The 14,235-nt window shown below is 35.2% G+C and overlaps 1 protein-coding gene across 3 annotated transcripts in view; it reads left to right on the top strand.

Moving 5' to 3' along the window:
• The first annotated feature begins 1,906 nt into the window (after positions 1-1,906).
• The window catches only part of LOC131063504 (arginine--tRNA ligase, chloroplastic/mitochondrial), a 52,544-nt gene continuing 40,215 nt past the window's right edge, over positions 1,907-14,235 (top strand). Inside the window, exons 1-6 of one of the 3 annotated variants that reach the window (XM_057997347.2) lie at positions 1,907-2,099; positions 3,438-3,760; positions 6,017-6,153; positions 6,473-6,548; positions 7,891-7,992; positions 8,228-8,443. In XM_057997347.2, coding sequence (XP_057853330.2) covers positions 2,015-2,099; positions 3,438-3,760; positions 6,017-6,153; positions 6,473-6,548; positions 7,891-7,992; positions 8,228-8,443 — 939 coding nt within the window. In that variant the 5' untranslated portion in view covers positions 1,907-2,014. Of the gene's footprint in view, positions 2,100-2,125; positions 2,288-3,437; positions 3,761-6,016; positions 6,154-6,472; positions 6,549-7,890; positions 7,993-8,227; positions 8,444-14,235 lie in introns of those variants that run through there. The other 2 variants (XM_057997348.2, XM_057997349.2) reach the window with 2 other exon arrangements.

Raw genomic sequence — 14,235 nt, 5'->3', positions numbered from 1 at the left:
TAGCTGACCTAACTGAAAATTATATTTAGGGTTAGTTGGAGAAGAGATTTTGTGTCAGTAGTTTGAGAAGAAGGTGTTGCCGAACCAGATTGAAGTGTTTGCATGTGTGTAGTAGAGTTGTGCTGAAAATGATTTGTACTAGCAAGCAAGAAAGTGTTGTGATCAAATCATTTGCCCTGTTGTTCCCTAACAGTTACAACAGTTTGAAATCCCTTAACTGGATAGATCCTAACATGTCTTTTATTGTAAATCCCTTCACCGGGTGGCTCATTAACATTAGTTTAAAATCCTCTCACAAGGTTGTTACTCCTAATAGGGTAGAGCTCCTAATAGGGCTAAGGTAAAATCCCTTGACCGGGTGACTCCTAACAGGGTCTGCTCTTAACCGGGCATATTGTAAGCTCCTAACCGAGCTAGGCCTTTATCCGGACGCATTCCGAAAGAGTGCAAATTTTTTGTGGGTGCTAATTCCCACCGTGGTTTTTCCCATTTGGGTTTCCACTTGAAAAACCTCTTTGTTCATATGGTGGTTGCTTTGTTGATATGTGCATTTGATATCTTTACATTGTTTGCATAATGATGAACACTTGAGTGAATGGTTTGGTAAATCAATTTAGCATATTGTTTGAGTAGTTACCGGTACAGTTTTTTGAAGTATTGCAGAAATATTTTAGTACTCATTCACCCCCCTCCTCTTCGTAGTAACCAGATCCTCATAATAACAATCTGTTGAGAAATTAGGGGAGCTCATCATAAGATTGTATAGAAAAAGAACTGAACTGCGAAAGACAATGATGACAAGGCTGACTGTCCCATAGGCCTTCATTGTTTAGCCTCGTGGGTGTTAAAAGCTGTTGTTGTTCTTCTTCTTTATCGACCATTCGTCATCAACAATAGTACCTAGTTTTATCACACTTTGACATTCTTGGTGCAATATTGGCTCTATTTCTTCTTATGGAGAAGAATGTTGATTGACATCTTGGACCATCTTTGCATGAGATTCTACATTGAGGGGAGGCTTCATGGTCTTTTCTCTTCTCTCTTATGGGGGGGACTTTTTCCTCACACGAGGTCTTGTCCTTCTTATTTTCCATTGAGAGTATTATGTGTTTTCATCTCTCTTTTGGGGAGGAGTTTTGATCCATTGGGTTTTCTCCTTTTCTCCATTTGTTAGAGATTGCATTGCATTTATTCATTGATACCTAACATGGCATAATTGTTGGCACCCATCTTGCATTAGTGGCTTTTGTGCACATCTCCCTAAGTTGCACTTGAGGGGCGATGTTGGTGTAATTAAGGTATTTTACCTTGGTTATTTCTCACCTAGGTCCTAATTAAACATCACTTAAGCTTACTTAGGGAACCACATGAGTTGTTGGAGCATCTCCACTTTAGGTGACATTATCATATTATCATTTGCACTTTATGTGGTGTCTCCACCTTTAGTGCTTTTATCACATATCATATCCACCTTTCGTGGGTTCATTTTTCTACCTTATCATATCCTCCGATAGCACATGGGCTAGTGTGATTGGTGACATCGCACCTTCGATACCATGTGAGCTAATATGATCAGTGACATCAGATCCTTTGATACCACATGAACTGGGTGAAGACTGGACCTCGTGATCTCATGCTTTGCCACAAGCTACTCTCACTAATCGAACTAGACCCCAACCCCAATATTTTTTTATTACTTTAACCCCTAATTATCTAAGCTATTTTAATTATTTATTTAATTGCAGCAGCTATTTAATTAGCCTAGATATTTATGTGTAAGGCATTTTATTATACCCTTTACACATAGACTACAAAACAAAATTAATAGTAAAAGTAAAACACAAAATGTTTTTGGTGGTTACTTTTCACAAAGGATAAGGGCTTAATGGACGGAAGGACTAGGGTTTTAAATGTTTAGTGTGGGGAGCAAGGAATAAGAATAACGTTGAAAAGAGTGGGGGCGACGACCCTGTCAAAATTTAAAAGTAAAAACTCCACTCTATTTCGTTCCTCCATGGGAAGTCGATTTGTGCTGCTGCAATCGTCGGGAACATTTACCCACTGTTCTTGCATTATTAAATCTCCTCCACTTTCATTCGGTAAGCACTTTCCTCATGTTTACCTTTGTCAGTCATTAATATGATCCAAACCTGTTGAAATTTACCACTTTTGCACTGAGATGCAAACACTTTTCATTGAAATTCCCGTGGTTATGGAAGGCCTTCTGTTATTCTCCCAGTTTTCAGTGTTTTTAGAGCAGTTTTGACTCCATTTTTGGGAAAGCAGGGTAGGACATCGTTTTCTTTTCAATGCTCTTTATTTTTCTGTTTTTGGATTTGCTTAAAGATGCCTCAAGTTCCCACAATCCAAGTTTTTGGATTTTTCATTGACGGAAAGAGAAAGATATCTACATTTTGTCTACACTACGTCTATTTCTACACAATTTTCCATCGAGACACTCTTGTTTTTCATCGATTTTATGTTGCACTTGCAATGGTTTTTCTGACTGTCTGCTTTTATTTATGCTTGTGAGAAACAAAATTTGCTCGCTTGCTTTACCATGTCTCAACGATTATTAGTGTTGTTGTTATTTTCTTTGTTCTTTTTATTTGTATTCTAGAACTCCTTTGGAGTTTTGCTCAACCTCTATTTGTAAGAGGAAGCATAACAGCCCTAATAAGAGTTTTGGTTAAATAGGTCCTGAACCACTTTTTAGCGGGCAAACAATCAGTACAATGTAGTCGAACTTATTTTGACTCAATCGAAAAAGATTCCCATAAAAAAAAACTTGAAATTGAATATTTGAATCTTTGATTTACGGTTCTGAACCACTTTGTAGCGGGGAAACAATCAGTACAATGTAGTCGAACTTATTTTGACTCAATCTAAAATGATTTCCATATAAAAAAAACTTGAAATTGAATATTTGAATCTTCGATTTACTCTAAGTAATCGACCAGTTTAAAACGGTCTTACTTTTATTTTTTAGGAAGCGGGATGGCTGCACCCCACCAGGGGAAATTCTGAGTTGTGCAGTATTTTTGACAATCATAAATAATTTTCAAATATTTTTGTATCCGAAAGTAAGAGATGCATGCTACAGGTTGATATTTGAGAAAAAAAAACAATATGTAATATTCATACTTTTCTTTTTGCAATTTGAACAAATTTATTTGAAATACAGGTGATGTATTCGTGAGACTTTATTAATTGTCGAAAGGCTATTTTAAATCCTTGTAGCTTATCTGTAATTTAATTTGTCATAGGAGTCGGCAGATTGGTTTTGGATCCCATGTTCGTTATGTGCGTTGCCTAGAGTTTCCACACGGTTTTAGTAATGATCTTTCACATGATGTTGAAAATTTTGCTCTGGGGTTTAGGCATTGAAATTAGGCTGGGAAGTGATTCTCTTTGCATGCTTTCTTTATTTTTTGCAGTTTGTGGGTCATACATTTCTGGGAGGCCAGTGTTTGGGCTCTCTTCTTCATTGAGACAGGAAATTCCATGCAAAGGAGTAGCTGGTTTAGCATCATTCCTGCCTCCCAAAAACAGTATATTTGTGGATTCTGATTCATTCGTTTCTTTTTTTTCTAACTTCAGCTTGCATTTCCAAGACTTGCATTGGAAGCCTGTCTTGAGGAGGACTGGTTGGAAGGGAATATCAAGAAGAGTTATTTTATCAAAGGCTTTAACAACATCAGGTTCTATGTCGGAGGAAATGGCCTCTACAGATTCTGACCAAGGAGGAAACACCAATGCTGTAAGCATATTCAATCTATTTGAAACCCTATAAGCACTTTTGGATTGCTGATAAACATATTGATGAATCTTCAGAATGGAATAACAATAATGTTTTGGTCAGGCCTTTTATTTTTCGTTATCTGTGTTTTGTTTACTGGGTAATGCATGTTTTTAGCTAAGATAGATATGTTACCTGTAAAAAAAAGTCCTGAACATTAAAAAAATGATATTCATCAAGAGATGTATGATGAATATCCAATGCTTTAATATTTTAACAATCCTAAAAACGAAACCAAATTTTTTTTCTTACAATTTCAACAAAATGTCGGAGACTGATAAAAATTTACTTGATTATCCAACTTATTTAAATGTTTGTTTGATTCAAACGTAATTCTGATTTCAAATTCTTCCTCTATAATCATTACTTCCCTTATGAGCTACTTAATAAAGTCAGACAACTTAAATTTTGTTTGAATAAAAATAAGATTTGAGAGCAACGGGCATGTATTTTGTTTAGATTTGGATAATCTGATTCTTACACTTATTAGCTAATTTCCTTTATCTCTATTAGATCATAATTTAGTCTATAACCATTAAAATTAACTTAATTCTATTGTTTAACTTCTGAAAAGATCACTTACAAAATGATTATAACAGTTGCATTTCAAATATCCATTTCCCAATTGTTTGTACCAAAATATGAATTAATAAGTTCATAGAAAAACATATTCATAAGCGATAGTTCACAACTAGGGAATATCGATTTCCTTGTCTCATATTTGGAACAATAATAAATTGATCAGAAATTAATTCTCCAATATAACTACATTATTACAAGTTACAATACATGCGCATAAGTTGTAACGTTTTTAGAGGATATATAATGGAAGCAACTATAAGAAATTGGCTTCTCTATGATTGCCTTTAACTTTTACTACTGAAATCCTCTGCTTTTTGTCATCGTGCTAATAATGATTTAAAAAAGTTCCTTCCACTTCAATATCCCCTCACAAGCTTTGAATTGGTACGTGTATTCCAAAAAGAAGTGCCCTAGCCGTACCATGATCATGTAGTAGCTCATTAAGATCAAGGCTAAACCCTTGAACACCTTTTGTCTTGTGATTTCGGAAGAGACCATCTCCTCTTGGCCGGCCTAGGTTTGCTTGCACCGTGCCATTAGGGTTGAATTTGAAATGAAATATTTTTATTTATGTTTATGGAGACCCAATAGGATTGATGGGTTGAGAAAAGAAAAGGATGTAAAAAAAAATAATACAAGTTTCTTGCATCTGAATCACCATTTGCTTCTAGCTTATCACAAATGTTTATGACTATTCTTATTCATCCTAATCCTCGATGTTGGAAGTCATCCTTGTAATTTACATGGAAAACTTAACAAACTTTCTAAAACATTTAATTCTTCATCGTTTAGTGTGTCCTCCTGCCATGGTTGCTCATATATATAACAATGCAGCATCACATGCCTTCCGTCCTCAACCTCTCCATGTTTGCAAAACAAACATGGCTGTTCTTTACAGTTTATATTTTCCATCTCCCTGTTTTAACTGGAATTTGGTGATAACTTGGTTTAAAATGACTGATTACAAGCCTTTTTGCTTTGATATTTTCTTTTCAAGGTCATATTATTCTTTGTCTTCATGAACCGTCTGGGGGCCTTCTGTTTGATTTTAAAATAAAAAGGCCCATTTGTTACAACCTTTAATATGAATTTATATATAGCATGATAATTAATGAATAAATAAATTTTATCATCAAGGCATAATTGTGTTGTTCTTTATTTAATTTTAAAACTTTTTTATCCTCATAACGACAATGGAAGCAAGGGGGGTTGTAATGGAGTGAGTGGATAACAAAAACCCTTTATCATAAATTTGATACCCATTTACTTGTTAAATAAATGTAACATCCAATTGTATGTACAACGATATAGAAGCCTAATAAGCTAGGATAGATATCGTAAATACATCTATCTGAAAGGTGCCAAGAGATATCAGTCTTGAGGCACCTATATTGGATTTATGATATAGACTAGATGATTGTCTTCACTTGAAACTGACATCTTTCAGCTTATTTTAGATAGTTACATTTAAAATATATATGCTCGTGTTACGAGATGTAATTTATATTCACTATCTTAGAAGAATTAGCAGATTGTTTTTAGAAGTTTACCACAATTTTATGTGCTGATTGTTAGTATGCTTTCAGATTTCAAGTAATGTTTTATTCGCTTGGATTAATTGTCCTCTTGGTACAGGTTGTTATTGGAACTGGAAGTGTCAGGCAACAGGTATCAAGATTGGTAAAGGAGTCTCTAAGGGCAACAGTACCCAGTGAGTCGAGTTTGGAGCCAATAGTTGCAATTTGTGGTGCAAAGTTTGGTGACTACCAGTGGTATGATTAAATTCTGTTTACTTATTGCAAAAGGAATGACTGGTGATATTGTTTTCGTTAAGAATATCTGGAAACCCCTGAAAACTTGAGATCTTGTAGTCTCTTGGGTGGTCCTGAATATGGCATGGGAAGTGCAAAAGATAAAATTCCTTGTTTTTTCTATATTACTATATCCATTGAAAAATAGAGTCTGCTTGTCTTTTATTTATCACCTTTCTATCGCTGTGTATGGTCCATTCTTCCTGCTCTTCCTTAATCTAAATAAGGATGATAATGCTTTTGGTGATGGCCTTTAATATTTAAAAAACTTACCATGCAGCAATAATGCAATGGGAATATGGTCCAAGATTAAAGGACAAACAACTGAATTCAAGAATCCAAACTCTGTTGGGCAGGTATGTTTCATTTTACTAACCGCTAATAGCTTTGAATCTTTTTAAAGCATTTCACTTTGTTGTTGCTTTGAAAAATAAATTTAGGATATAGTTATTTTTTTGTTTGAAAACATTATTTATGTCCTCGTTAATATGCCAATTTTTTTCGTCTAGAAACATATTAACATATGTGTTGAAAATACTTGAAATGGATATGCATGCTTAACATTTATGCTACTTCAATATGTAGCCAACTTGCAAAGAACTGTAAATGTTTTACCATAATAATATTTGGGAAACATTTATATCTAATATTTAGTTTACTATGAATTTTTCATTTTTCCTATTTATGTGATTCAGGTAATTAGTCCAATACTTTTCACTTTACATAAGAGAAGAACGGAAAATATTTTTATTGCATAAATATACCAAAGAATAAAATAAATAAATCAATTTTATGAAAACGGAAGATGACAAATCAAGTCATCCAAAGTCTTAGCAATTTAAGGAAAAAAAGCAAAGAAGGCTGTGTAATGGCCTAAGATTGCTTTTGAAAGTAAACCAAAGATAGCTGGAAAAAACAAGTGAAGTTGTGCAAAGGCTATGATCTTGTGTACAAAGAATAAAATAAATAAAACCACATACCATGGGCACTTACCTTGCTTTCAAGTTGCTATGGATGAGAAGTGGCGGGATATTTCCTTTTTGAAAAGTAAGATTTGTTTGAGTGCCTTAAAGTTATAGGACCTTCTTGTCTTATGCTCAATTGGTATTACTTGTGCAAATAGGGTCCACAAAATATCCAAGTGTTACCCTTGGAAAGTCTTAAAACAACCACTTAGTTTAAAGCATTGTTAGCTGCAATCTAGAAAGTATTTTTTGTTCTCATGTTGAATGAGAAGGCTCTAGTAGGTTATAAATGATTTAGGCATTTGCTGACTTTGTCAAAGGCATCGATAGTTTTGATAGACATGGTACACCTGAAACAAAAGTTGGCAGATTCAATTTTTTCCTCTTTTTGCCAATCCTACTTCTACCCATTAGCCATTACATTCTTTATCTATATAAATATCGCATGGTGGTATTTTCGTTCCCCCCAAGCAGTAACATGCGCACGTGGTATCTTTTGAACTGACTATAAACCATCTATTTAAATTTTATTTCACATCTATATTTTAAAGAGGTATCCTTGTGCTTTCCTTCTTACATTTCAATTTCATGATCAATTTCAATGCTCATTTATTGTTTTTTAAAATTTTTTTTTTCTGTTGTTATAATTTATATATCTGTCTTTAACCACTCTTCAATTTTTGGAATTTTTTTTTTGTCCTTACAATCTTATTGGAATTGTTTATACATGCAGGCGATAATGAAAAACTTGCCCAAATCTAATATGATAGAGAAGAGCTCTGTTGCTGGTCCTGGTTTTGTAAATATTGTTTTGTCAGATTTATGGATTGCAGAGGTAATTTAATGTCTTTACACATACTTGTAGCTAGGTTTTGTAAATATTGTTTTGTCAGATTTATGGATTGCAGAGGTAATTTAATGTCTTTACACATACTTGTAGCTATAGTGATTCACCTTTTTGTGCTGTGGATGTGTTTTTGGCCTTAAAACTATTCAAGATAATTAGATTGAATATCATATCAATCTCAATAGTTATTCTATTTATGGTCAAACATTATTTTGTAATTCAGAGAATTCGACAAATGTTACAAGATGGCATCAGTACCTGGGCTCCTGTTCTTCCAATAACCAGAGCAGTTGTAGACTTCTCCTCTCCTAATATTGCTAAAGAAATGCATGTTGGACACTTAAGGTCAACAATAATTGGTGATTGCCTTGCTCGAATGCTAGAGTTTTGTAAGGTTGAAGTTTTACGTCGAAACCATGTGGGTGACTGGGGTACTCAGGTATGTTGCAACAAGTTGCAAACAATCAGAAGCTTTTGACTTGTATCAGAAATGAAAAAGTATTTGTGAAAGAATTTTTGTCCACATAGTCCACTTCGCTGTAGTTTTAATGTGCTTTTTTGCTACTGTGTATTTTTTAGCTTTTGTTTTTTAGCATTCACTTGTTATTGTTGTTTTGTGGGTGTTCACATACGACCTCTGTTTGATAATTCCCTAGTTAATGATGGGACTTTTAGATATATATGTAGTTAGGTTAGATGCATTTTTTGCCACCATTTATAAAAATGGTCCCATACTGCACAAATCCAGAAATTAATGTATTTAGCTATGATGCCCCAAGTTTCGGGGACAAGGATGGTAGGGGATGGTGGGACGTGTTTCTAGTACGGTAGTACTTTTTGGGCAATTTTTTAGGTGAGGATTTAAAAAAAAAGGATTTTTTTTAAAATACAGAGAAGCTTGATAATGCATTCATCATATACATTGTAGAAGCTTAATACATAGCATTAGACTTGAATTGAGATTTTACATAAGAATTGACAAACAAATTAACAAAATTCAAATGCTTTCATTGTCAATGTGCATACATATTATATAAGAATCATTAGAAAAATGCCCAAAGGATCCAAGTTTCAACTATGAAATTACATAAACAAAGAACTAAGAAAATATATGATTGTCTTTAACCAGCAGATGCAATTGGGAGGTCTATATCAAAATTGGAGCTCAAGTCAGAGTCATTACTAGTATAAGGGCCTGCCTTAGGCAATGGAACCCCAACCAATCCCTCTCGTTTCTCCTCCTCATTGATCTGTATAGCATCTTCAAGATCAACATCCCAACTTAAGGCTTGAGTCAGACGATACTCAGGAGTTTGGTGATCTTGTAGCTGCAAAGCATTGTGTATAGCCACTGACTTCTCTGATCGTCTAGAGGTAAGGTTGTTCCTCTTGACTGAGTAGATGAGTCTATATGTAGACTAATTCCTCTTTGTGGTAGGGGAATTGGCAACTCGTGAACGAAGATAAATGACAAGCCACCTCAACTTCGGTGCATTCTTTCCATGCCACATCCACCATCCATTAGAGTTAGTTGGAGCTATTGTAGCTCTATTCGACCTTGCCTAGGCTTTGTTGAAGGTTGGACCATGGAGATTGATAAATGCAAGCTCTTTCCAATTCTAATGAACATGATATTATTATGTTCTTCATTGATAGTCCAATTGGCAAATGGATCATTGCCATCCAATTCAATGACATCATGAGAAGGATTCTCCATTTTTTGGTTCGAAGGTGAAGGTTGTTCTAGACAAAGACAAGGTCATTGGGGCACTTATGGGTTAACTTGTTCCTATTCCTAGTGCGAATTCTCTCAAATAGGCTCCAATTGTGTTCACATCTAGGAGCACTTCAAGATTGGGACAAAACACAGACAGCTAGCCGCTGAAGTATTTGTGTGCCGACAACATGATTCTTCCACCACAAATTTATAAATAAAACATTTAAAAAATATTAGAATTAAGTAAAAGTTTCATAACTTAAAATTTTCAAGTTTATACTCTCTAGTATTAAGTAAAAAATCAAAGTTTTATTATGCTCTCTAGTATTAAGTAAAAAATCAAAGTTTAATTATTTTTCACCTGTCTATTGGTTTCCCTTCCTTTGAATGGCTTGAGTTAAAGAAAAGAGCCTCCTCTTCGCACCCTTGTAGACCTCTAACTCATCAGGAATGGTCTTTAATTTCATCATTTGTTTTTTATTCTCTCTTTGCATAAAACAATGTTTGCCATGACCCTTTCATTAGCCTTAAATGCATTAGAAAAGTAAAATTTTCATTTTAGGTAGTAGGCCGAGCCATGCACTGACTAAAGGAGTTGATTTGTCCATTTATGATCAATGATGTGCCATGCCATCTCATATTGTTTTTGGTTACCACCATAGTGATGCAAATTGGCTTTTTTGGCTCTATCCATGGCCTCATAAAGGCAACCCATCAACATGCCATCACCATCCACCAAATACAAAATCTTGTTCAAAGGCAATTAATTTTAAATTATAAGAACTTAACTATAAATAGAAAAAAATAGCAAATTAACAATTCGCTATAAAATTTATATTTGTAATTGTTTTTGATTAGGCAAGTAGGGTGTTGAAAGGGCCTCAAACCTTGAGCAAAGAAAGAGATGGAGTATGAAGCACAACCGGACACCAACAAACAACTAAGGGACTACAAAAGACAAAACAAAACAAAAAGCCAACCAACCCATCAGGGTGGTTTAAAGAATTCCGATCTTTGCTTTATTGCAATACTAGGATCCTTCTCCCCAAATCTGAATTTCTTGAGACAAGGGGGAGCCATAAAATCATTGATTGATCTATCCACCAACCCCGAAGCTTTATCCATCATTGAACGATTTCCTCTAATCTCGACTTTCTAAACCACCTAAGAGGAAGGAAAGGATTCCTCCTTAGAAGCAGGGATTTGCTCCTTCCAAACAAGTGTTGTTTCTTATTTTTCAAGCAAATAGTGGAGACATGACCCACTAAACCACGAGAATGGCAAATAACAGGACAATCTTCATAATCAATATTCTGCATCCAATCTCCAAATTTTGAAGATAAGGTAATCTGAGTGGGGAGCAACTTGGTTTTTGTCCGCTCACACTCACAATCTACTAAATAACAAACCACTTCTTGAGTTTAGTGATTTTATTGGTAGCACTATATTGCCCAAAAGGATTCGCAATAATCATGAAAATATGTTCATAGTTCATACTAATATTCCAAGGGTATCCCTGGCAAATGAACCCAAATAGGAAACTAAAATTTTTCACTCAATGGGCTGCATCCAGGAGACCAATTTTGAAGACTAAGCCCATTCTTCCCTAGAAACCATTGGCCATGAAGACTAATCCTAGAGCAATCCTCCTGACAAAAGAAAGATAAAAGAAAAAAGCCATTCAACATTCCAAATACCTGAACATTTCCTCTAAGTTTCCGATCCCAAGCAATCCATCTTCTAATAGTGTTAGTATTGGGACAACTACCACAAAATCTCCCAATTAGCAAACTTCTAAGCCAATCAGAGCTGTCTCAACAAGAAGAGAATCAGGAACATCAATTGAATCTGCATATTCTCCTTGTCCTTAGGAGAAACTCCCAAAATCTGCACCTTATCCTAAGGAGAAACTCCCAGACCAAAGCTCTCATAAGCACCCCTAGGGGATAGAGAATGAGAAGAAGCAACAATCGCACGAATACCAATTTGAGCACTCTTTGAAGAACAAACAATAACCTATTCCCAGCGCAGTCCTGCAACTCAATCTCTGAGCCCCTAGGGACAGCATTAGGAGGAGAGAAAACAACAGCACACTCAACAAACTTAATACCCATCATCAGATCAACAAAAAAGTTTTCCGACTTGGAGTCCAATGCCCTCATAGAAGGGAAGATGAATTCTTTTCTTAGGCCCAAAAACTGTTCACCATCAAAGATCTCTGCCTAGGACTCTTTAGCAAGCTTGTTCCCCTTCAACCTGGCTTCCAAAAGGATGTCCAGGAGAAGCTCATCCTTCTCATTATCCATAGAGACAACATCTCCTGCCTCATCAAATGGTGAGAGGCCAAAGCTGGACAGAGAAGAAGGGAAATCTTCTTCCTCCCTCACCAAAAATTTGCTTCACCATCTTGTTTGCTAGAATCATCCACAGCATCAGACAAAATGGTAGAGGAAAGCACCACCGTAGGGGAATGAAACACCTTTGGTTTACAGCCTTATCTTTAACATCATCTTCATTGGCTCTGTCGTTTTCTTTGTTTGCTGCTGATCCCGTTGCTGCTATAGTTAGGGTTTGAGAACCCCGATTCATTGCCTCCTTTGCTTTTGTCCTCGTTACTATCATTTTCTTTTAGATCTCTAAGTAACTCCTATATTATTGATGAACAACTCATCAAAAATGGTTCTTGCAGCACCTTCTCCCTGTTTTTTCCTTTGGAATATGGATATTCCATCCTAGCATTGCTCACAAACATCCCCTTGAGAGAGAATTGTAGTTACAATTCTACAATTCTCTCGAAATTGAGGAAGTTGGTGGCAAATTGTCACTCTTGATTATACAAGCTCTTTAACATTTAAGTGATCTTAATTAAAGAAAGGATCCAAGTATGGTTATAGATAAATTTGGTGATTTGCTTAGCATTATCAGCCACATTTTTGACCATCCAATTTTGCCAATGTTCTCAAGCATCAATTCCAAGCAATTTGCAATATAAAGACTAACAAATAGTGGGATGTTTCTCCTTAATAATTCTCCCTATGACTATGTATTTTGTGGCATTCTTTGCAGCAATTTAGACAACATTATCATCCTCAACCTATTGGATCACCACTTCCAATATATTGCATAAAGCTTCATCATTTTTGACTTCACATGAGGTATCTACAAATTTATAGAACATGAACATGCCACTTAAACAACTAAAACGTTACAGAGAGTCCTTTTCCTATCATCTGTCCATCCATCTGATAAGGTGCTACAACCCTTTCTCTGGCATACTTTTTTTGATCATCAACTACGAGATATGTATTTTTGAAGGTCTACTCTAGGAATGGCCCACTTAAATCCTTAGCTGTTGGAGTTTTTAAAGACTGTAATCAACAAATGTCAATGGCTTTACTGACCCTTCCCAATATGGGCTGTCTGCCACATTGAAGGGTGTTTTATAGTAGTACTAAGAGTCTGCAGCTGCCATCATGACTCCATGGTGTTTCTCTTTGTTCTAAGTGTTACCTTCAATGAAGTTTGTGCCTTTGAAATATTGCGAGGAATAAAGAAATTTGGTGAAGAAGGAAGACAACTATTACTCTCACAAGTCTTAGCAGTAGAGGAAAGCAGATGATAAATGCATGGCCCAATAAAATAATTTCTTGATGAATTCTGTGAATTTGGATTGGAATTCATTACCACTGCCACTACTTCCCTTGTCCTCTTCCCTTTTTGTTTTTTTCATATCAAAATTGGTAAGTAGGGCTCCCATTTCTCTCTTGGTCTCATCAGGCACATTAGGACATGCCTTCATTTCATGTTCAGGTATCCGAGTGAGGTGGTATTTAATCTATTGATTCATCCTGTCATAGGATGCTCAAAAAAATTACAGCTCGCCTTGGCTTTGGCATAGCTCACCAAGCCATGCTTGTGTGTTTTTTGCCACTGTCTTGCACTGAACTTGCAATTGCTGAATTGAATGTAGGAAAAAAGTTCAGTAGCATTTTGTTAAAAAGGGTAAACATTTATAATATAAAATAGAATGGGGCACTACAAAGGAGGGTTGGGAAATGGAATAAAGAAAAACAATTTGCCAGGATAACACAAGATTTCAGCATTTGCCATTTGAAATTTGAAAAAAATAAAAAAATAGATACTTAATTTTCTCAAATCCACTCCAAACTCGATTGAACTTTCAAGCATGCCTTTGAATGTCCTCTTCATAGTTGAAAAACTTGGATTCAGCAAAAACTAGCAAAAAAACTCAGCAACTTAAAAAATTGCTTAAATTTCTTTAGAAATGCTTTTTTTTTTTTGCAAAATTCAATGAGGAGATGCATCCGATGAGTCAATAAGTGAATACATAAAAGAAACAAGATAAATCTAGTTATATTTGATTGATTTAAATGCAAATTGGGTCCAAAATGGCATCCTCATGTGGAATGCTGATGGTTGATAGTCTGAAACAAAACGAAAATAGCAAATTGCTTTTGTAAAACTAAATGTAAATACTACATCAAAACATTTTA

Source organism: Cryptomeria japonica, chromosome 6, assembly GCF_030272615.1.
Source record: "Cryptomeria japonica chromosome 6, Sugi_1.0, whole genome shotgun sequence".
In the NCBI taxonomy this organism is placed as follows: domain Eukaryota; kingdom Viridiplantae; phylum Streptophyta; class Pinopsida; order Cupressales; family Cupressaceae; genus Cryptomeria; species Cryptomeria japonica.
This window is presented reverse-complemented; position numbering and strand designations above follow the sequence as displayed.